The following is a 7411-nucleotide window of genomic DNA, read 5'->3' as shown; positions in this document are numbered from 1 at the left end:
GGTTTGTAGAAACGATAAGCCTCAACTCTATCGCTATTTTCTATGATATCATTCATAGATTATGATTATTAACTTAACCTTGCATATTTTGATTTTTGAATCTAAAAAAAGGCTATAATCATAATACTTTTATGGTACTTTTATTATACGTTTTGGCTGAACTCATGGAATAATGTTTTCTAATAATTTGATATCCAAAGCTTTTAATGTTGGAAGGTAAAAGAAGCTATATTTTCAATTATTTTATATTGATATATAGTTACCCCATGCTTTTATCATTTCAGATTATTTATTCCACACAACTTTTTTTATATTCCGTTAGCTGGGGTGAAAACTAAAGATGTTATTATTGATTTACCTGAAAAACCCAAAAAACCTGTGGGTCCGTTTTTCAGATTTATAAAAGATCATAAACCTATTCTTCTTAAGGATAATCCAGAATTGAAGATTACAGATGTTATAAAGAAATGCGCAGAAGATTGGAAAAATAGCAGTGTAGCAATTAGAGAAAAATATGACAATGAATATAAGAAAGAAATAGAAGATTTTAACAAAATATTCCTGGATTATTCTATGCGGTTGACTGAGGAACAGAGAGAATATTTAAAACAATTGAGTAGAGAAAAAACTGCCAGTAAGAAAAAAAGGAAATTGAAGCAGGTTAGTGGTGTACCAACTTTTTCGTTAAACTCTTATGATGCTTTCATTTTTTTCAATAATATATAACGATCATTATTGATATTGTAGAAACTTAAGGAATTGCATAAACCAAAGAAACCTGCGAATGCATTCTTTTTATATATTATGGATCAAGCGAGAACAAAAGGACATACTGCCGCAGAAGAAATGAAAAGTATAAAAGGGTCATGGTACCTCCTAGATGAATCTGAAAAAAAAACATATTATGATAAGGCAACACAACTTATGGATAAGTACAAGGAAGATCTGCTTAAGTGGGAGAAATCAATGATACAAGAAGGCCATATTGATGTAGTCCGTCGCAAATCTCTTGAAGAGAGAAGGCCTCTTACTGCCAAAAAGGCGAAAGCTCAGAAAAAGAAAACATCCCGTGAGAATAAAGATAAAAACGAATAGGAATTAAGTGTCTTTACCCATCAAGTGCCGCCAGAGGGTGAAGATAAACTGTTTCATATTGAAACTGGTTATTTGAATGGGAAAATTTCTACAGAAGTGAAAAAAAATATATGTTATGATACTCCAATAAGTTCAAATAATTTAGTTTCCTCGGATATAAAGGCGGATAGTACTTCAGAAAAATTGGAAGAACGAGGTAATCATGATTCTGAAAATGATAAACAAGGTTTCTTGAACAAGTTGAAATCAATATTTAAAAAATGAGGATACTAATTTTGCTTTGTCTTAAGATTTATGCTTTTTTTGATTTATGTTTTTTTTTTTATTTCAATAAACTATTTTATTTCCTGGAGTTTGAATTATGATTATTCGGTATTTATACAGATTATTTATTCCCCACTCTGGAAAAGATTAATACTTCTTGAATTCTGAAATCATATTTATTCAAACTCAACAACATGGATAAAATACAAATAAATAACAGATAAGAAATAAATAAATCAACAGAATATTTGGATTTCTATAATCTATTTATTTGAAACTTCAACTTTTATTTTGTCGTAACATTGTCAATTTAGCACCGATTCATCCTAAAACATCCGCTGCATTAAAATCAAACTAATCAAATAATATTCGTGGTGCTGAAGGTTTGTAACTTTCTTTACATTGCATTACAAATATTTTTTTTCTGAATTATCGATGACTATTTCAAATATTGGAGGTGTTTCACTGGAAATTTTGGAAGCCATTCGATGTTGCATTAAATATTTTCTTTTGGAATGTTCAGCGTTGGACATTTATTTTGGTCAATGGCAAAAGCGTAATTGACTTATTTTAATTAATGATTTAATATGTTTTATACACAGTTTCGCCCATTATTCGGAATGTTATGATCACCACAGTTTTTCTTATTTATAAACAATAAAATAGCAATAAGTTAAGAATTATACATAACTAACATGTTACCTTCTCCAAATTATTGCACTGGGACCATATAATTTTCGTCACTCTTTAAAAAGGCGTATGAAATTTTATAATTCTATTTACAATTTTCATTGAAATTTTTATTCCCTCCCCTATGACCCATTTTAAAACTATACAAATGTCCAATCAGCCTGGAATCTCGTTATTATGTACATACCGATTTTTGTTTAAATCTTTAGACCTGTATCCAAATTGAGTAACTGTTTACAAAGTTCATAAGTGGAAAAAGATACAGCGACCATTGGAATTGCCCTCACGTAGTTGATGGACATACCGCGATACAGTCCGTTTACAATTCCATTATTTCGATAGATCAACTTTAGTGTCAAAAACATGCTTTGCCCGAATTTCTCTGTCTGTGGATTCAGCATTGCCAATTGCATCCTTCTCCTAGTGACATCTAATGGATAACTCACACTCTGTGCTACAGCCCCTGCTAAACCTAAAATTTCATAGAAATAGAGTGACAGATGAAGATTAGGGTTAGGAACATAAAGGAAATTATTCTGATTGGTCTAAACATAAAGGGCAGTGTAGCCAACAAAAATATATTAATTAAATCCTTACCTCCACAAATCAATTTAGCGGGCACTGAAAGTACCAAACCTCCTGTGTTTTTTTGACAGGGATTGCAAGTTAGCCAAGGCAAATATTTCATACAACCATATTTGAAGTATTCGAAGCAGTAGAAAGACAGACCAGCGTATGGCACCATGCCCATCAATGTTGGGATGAAGCCACGGTACAATGCCCTTGTACCTCCTTCTTCTTTGAATATTGTAACAGCTGCATGTGTTATGCCATTGTATATGTGTTCACCTTTGATCTATACGAAGAATAGATGCTTAAATTATTACTATCTGTATAGATATTTGTATTTGTGGATAATATATGATGAATATTCAGGAAGTGTGTCAATACTAAAACTTCAAAGATATACAGATATGAACAACTGGTTTTTTCAACTCGTAGAAGCTCTAAGCTTCTTAGACGTCTCATAGGGTCTTAGTACTCCGAATGGAAAACATAGAAATTAATGAAATGCCTACATTTTTATTTCAATTATTTGGCCTTGAAATGAATTTGAATGATCTACTAAATTTTTGTTGCTAGTATTTCCATTTTCAGAGGTAATAATTTTTTGGACACGAAGCTAGCCAAAAAATTTAATATAGAAATATCAAGGATATTTGTGATTTTTTTTTAATGATCCTAAAGTTTTATTACGAGGAATAAAAAACAAGAAGCAAGTGAATAGTGAGAGGATTAAACGTTGGATGAATATGAGTATGCTAATTTTCTTGAAATCTAAAATTACTATTTGAACATAAGTTGAAAATCAAGTACCTGTGATAAACAGGTAATAGTTCCAATGAATTTTATTAACAATAAATATGAAACATTTCTTCAATATTATTAGGCACTTAGAACCTACACAAGAAATAAAGTGATTGAATGATTAATTTGACGAAACATTTTCATTTCATTTAAAATGAATATAAATATCAAATAAATACTTACTTGAAATGCCAATCGTGCTCTGATAGTATCCAATGGATAGGTTAACGTTACAGATGTTAATCCTGCAGCAGCTCCAGCTAAAAATTTGTCTATATGCGATTTGGGTCCAAAAACTCCACTTAAATGTGTTTTGTAAATTTCGAAAGAAGTGAACTGAGTTGCAGCATAAGGAAAAATTCTAACCATTTGGGCTCCATTGCCCTTATAAAGAGCTAAAAGCGATTCAGATTTGATTATATGTTTTATTCCGTTTACAACTCCATGAGAGGCGTGATGTTTATTATGTGCTTGCATCAAAATTTTCACTCTATCTAAAGGGGCCACTGTGGATTTAGATACCATACCAGCAATTCCTGAAAATAAAGAGATTCAATAATATTTTTATCAGAAAGTAATATTAGGATTCACATCACTTGATTTATGTAATTGAGGATGTTACAGCCTGATTCATTGTTTTCATAATTGTTTCAGGCAGTTGAACATAGTCTTTTGTTCGATTGTTGTATTATTGCGTTGCAAATATGACAATAACATGATTACAAGATGTGTTCTAAAAATATTTTATTTTAACACTGAATAGAAAAGGAAAGAAAAACTGATTATGGTAAAATATTAAAATATATTCTGAAGAAGCTGAAAATGTCTAAAATAATAAACATCCTAATGGTTTGTTTTGTTGCGTTAAATCTAATGATTATCTTACTTCCTAATTTCTCTATCAATTATTTATGAGCCACGGCAATTAACTACTACAATATAAGTTTCACAATACACTTGCTCATCATCCTTATTGATAACTGAATAATTATATTAGAAAGTTTTTATTATTTTAGGAATAGGAAAGCAAAACTTTAATCACCATGAGTTTGAATTTAGGAAAAATGTTATAGATCTTGAATTGAAAAATCTTAAAATTAAATAATTATAAAATTAGTTAAAGGGGTACAAAAATGCATAAAATTTGTTACCAAAATAACATATTACTCACCGCCAGCTAGTAAATTTTTTGAAACGAAGAGAACGTTTTTCTCCCTTTCAATCTCCATGATTCTTGATTTTTCACTAAGATGAAGTTGATTGAGGAACTTGATTAGATAGGTCAAACCTGCTACACTGCTTTCAAGAGATGAACCCAAACTTTCTCCACATGAATGTAAACAACATCCGATGATGTCTAGCTAACAACTGAAGAAAGTCGGCCTTCAGACATCCTTCCAAGATTTCACTTTCAACACAATGTGGTAGGTAATAGAGTATCTATCAAAAAATTGTTAGGTTACACCATCTAAAGTTATTGCATGCTGTAAGTTGTCAATCCCCTTAACAATAGTGTGCAAAGAAGAACGCATGTTATTATTTGAATTTCAGCGTGTCCGAATTTTTAAATGTGTTGAGATAAGTACGTTCTTAATTAATGTGAGCGGTATATTTCGCAACTATTAATGACTTAATGAGGTTAATTCAAGGATAAGTATGATATAAAATATCGTATAGTTTACATTTTCCAATCATGATGCAGATTTTGTGCAAAAATGTCCTGTTTCCGTTTACAAATTGCAACATGCAGTTTTGACCTTCTATTGGTTGATTAATATTTATGAGTTATTTGAAAACCAGTGGCGTTTCAAGCTGTTTTGCAAAATCACGAAATATATTTTATTTATGATTTGAAGGGAACATAATTGAAATAGAATAACTTTTTCTACCCTTCATAATAAATAATATTCGAGTTAATGGTAAGGCAGAAATACTCCTTTATAACACTTATGTTTAAGTTTTCATTTAAATGAGACCGTATGAGAAAAAATATTTTTTAAAAGGTTAGAGGTTAGGTCATCAGACGTAAATCAGTGTAGCCAACATTAATTTGGTATTTGAATTTCTTTTGAAAATAAAGTTCTGCAAATAATTTTAATTAAACATTATTATATTGGGAAATTATGAAAAAGAATGACAACCTCCTTGTTTATGTGAAGTCATTTGTCATCCTTTGTTTATATTTCTACAATCACTTGAGTGATTAACCTTGACTTATTTCCTACAATGGCTTATTTTCGGTCCTAGCGATAACAATAGGTCCGATAAACAATAATATGGTCGAACAAATACTGTGATTTCGTGTTATTTCTCATAAATACTATCATGAATCTAAGTCAAGTGTGTTTCATACTAGCTATATGCTTTTTAAGTACTTCAGCAGTTGAATCTGATATTGTTTGGTATCGGCCTGAGCAAATTCATATATCATTTGGCCAAAATACAAGTGATATAGTGATAACATGGTCAACATTCAATGATACTCAAGAGTCTATTGTGGAATATGGAATTGGAGGTTTAATTCTACAAAAATCTGGCAAGTCTGAGCTCTTCATCGATGGGGGAAGTCAACATCATTCCCAATATATTCATAAAGTAACTTTGAATAATTTGACACCAAATAGTAGGTATCTTTATCATTGTGGAAGTCACTTAAGTTGGTCTAACGAATTTTGGTTTAAAACTCCACCACTGCGAAAATCCTGGCAACCTCATATTGCAATTTATGGTGATATGGGTAATGAAAATGCTCAATCCTTAGCTAGGCTTCAACAAGAAACACAAAGAGGAATGTATGATGCTATTTTACACGTTGGTGACTTTGCCTATGATATGAATTCGGAGAATGCAAAGGTAGGAGATGAGTTTATGCGACAAATTGAATCAGTTGCTGCATACGTACCTTATATGACTTGTCCAGGAAACCACGAGGAAAGCTATAATTTCAGTAACTACAGGAAGAGATTCAACATGCCCAACTCTGATTTTCCAGCTTACAGTTTTAATTTGGGACCGTTACATATCATATCCATATCAACGGAGGTATATTATTTTTTGAATTATGGTTTAAAACCTTTAGTATTTCAATATCAGTGGTTGGAAGATGAACTTGCCAAAGCGAACTTACCGGAAAATAGGGAAAAACATCCTTGGCTTATTGTAATGGGTCACAGACCAATGTATTGCAGTAATACTGACAATGACGACTGTACAAGGAATGAAACTTTGACAAGGGTGGGATTGCCTTTTTTCAGATTTTTCGGTTTGGAGAAATTGTTTTATGATTATGGTGTCGATATAGAAATATGGGCCCATGAACACTCATATGAAAGACTTTGGCCTATTTTCGACCACAAAATTTATAACGGAAGCTACGATGAACCATATAAGAATCCCAAGGCACCAGTACATATTACGACAGGTTCTGCTGGTTGTAAAGAAGGAACAGATAGGTTTGTTGAACCTAGACCCGAATGGTCTGCCTTCACAAGCTCAGATTACGGTTATACAAGGATGAAGGCTTTTAATAAAACACATATATACTTCGAACAGGTTTCGGATGACAAGGAAGGTGCGATTATTGATTCCTTTTGGGTTATTAAGGAGACACATGGATTCTATCCAAATTCTACCATTAACTGGGCTAAAATTGATGGTGCTAGGTTGAAGAATTTTACTTGATCGATTATTTTTTGGCAATACCTATATTCTGACGAAATTGTATTGTAATTTTTATTAATGAAATAACTATTCATTTTTTACTCCTTATTTGAACAAATATTAATATATTATTTGTATGAGTTGAAGACTGGAATTATCTTATAAAAGAATGAGAAATATAAATTGTGGAATTTACTAGGAAAAACAAATATTGTGTGAAATAAAAAAAAATGTTTTAAATACAATAATAAACAAAGATTTAGTAGTTACTGTATAGTTTAAATAGAATAACTATTTGTATATCTTGACTATACTTCATTGAGATCCACCAACA

General features: G+C 31.1%; 3 protein-coding genes across 4 annotated transcripts; 2 read left to right on the top strand and 1 right to left on the bottom strand.

Moving 5' to 3' along the window:
* Positions 1-2: 2 nt before the first annotated feature.
* On the top strand, positions 3-1447 carry LOC123682229 (transcription factor A, mitochondrial). Its single transcript, XM_045620756.1, has 3 exons — positions 3-216; positions 285-660; positions 748-1447. Exons 1-3 carry the CDS (start codon positions 173-175, stop codon positions 1093-1095), a joined length of 768 nt encoding a protein of 255 aa, XP_045476712.1. The 5' UTR covers positions 3-172; the 3' UTR covers positions 1096-1447.
* A 74-nt stretch (positions 1448-1521) lies between these two features.
* Positions 1522-5216, bottom strand: LOC123682226 (graves disease carrier protein homolog). 2 transcript variants are annotated; one of them, XM_045620749.1, is made up of 5 exons: positions 5100-5216; positions 4589-4857; positions 3601-3953; positions 2647-2905; positions 1522-2521 (listed from the first exon to the last, which is right to left on the bottom strand). In XM_045620749.1, exons 2-5 carry the CDS (start codon positions 4644-4646, stop codon positions 2247-2249), a joined length of 945 nt encoding a protein of 314 aa, XP_045476705.1. In that variant the 5' UTR covers positions 4647-4857; positions 5100-5216; the 3' UTR covers positions 1522-2246. The 2 variants fall into 2 exon arrangements, with proteins under 2 accessions (XP_045476705.1, XP_045476706.1); XM_045620750.1 differs by lacking the exons at positions 4589-4857; positions 5100-5216 and adding an exon at positions 4014-4165.
* A 363-nt stretch (positions 5217-5579) lies between these two features.
* LOC123682225 (acid phosphatase type 7) lies at positions 5580-7346 on the top strand. Its single transcript, XM_045620748.1, has one exon. The coding sequence runs from the start codon at positions 5743-5745 to the stop codon at positions 7096-7098; it is 1356 nt and encodes a 451-aa protein (XP_045476704.1). The 5' UTR covers positions 5580-5742; the 3' UTR covers positions 7099-7346.
* The last annotated feature ends 65 nt before the right edge of the window (positions 7347-7411 follow it).

The sequence above is a fragment of the Harmonia axyridis genome, chromosome 6 (assembly GCF_914767665.1).
Source record: "Harmonia axyridis chromosome 6, icHarAxyr1.1, whole genome shotgun sequence".
Lineage (NCBI taxonomy): Eukaryota > Metazoa > Arthropoda > Insecta > Coleoptera > Coccinellidae > Harmonia > Harmonia axyridis.
This window is presented reverse-complemented; position numbering and strand designations above follow the sequence as displayed.

What these genes read in the sequence shown, in the direction of transcription:
- LOC123682229 (XM_045620756.1), top strand. Translation starts at nt 173, where the DNA reads ATGTTTTCTAATAATTTGATATCCAAAGCTTTTAATGTTGGAAG. An exon ending in AAAGCTTTTAATGTTGGAAG is followed by an intron (nt 217 to 284) that starts GTAAAAGAAGCT and finishes TTATCATTTCAG; the next exon opens with ATTATTTATTCCACACAACT. An exon ending in AAAAAAGGAAATTGAAGCAG is followed by an intron (nt 661 to 747) that starts GTTAGTGGTGTA and finishes TTGATATTGTAG; the next exon opens with AAACTTAAGGAATTGCATAA.
- LOC123682226 (XM_045620749.1), bottom strand. Translation starts at nt 4,646, where the DNA reads ATGGAGATTGAAAGGGAGAAAAACGTTCTCTTCGTTTCAAAAAATTTA. An exon ending in AAAAAATTTACTAGCTGGCG is followed by an intron (nt 3,954 to 4,588) that starts GTGAGTAATATG and finishes CTTTATTTTCAG; the next exon opens with GAATTGCTGGTATGGTATCT. An exon ending in CGCTAAATTGATTTGTGGAG is followed by an intron (nt 2,522 to 2,646) that starts GTAAGGATTTAA and finishes ATGAAATTTTAG; the next exon opens with GTTTAGCAGGGGCTGTAGCA.
- LOC123682225 (XM_045620748.1), top strand. Translation starts at nt 5,743, where the DNA reads ATGAATCTAAGTCAAGTGTGTTTCATACTAGCTATATGCTTTTTAAGT.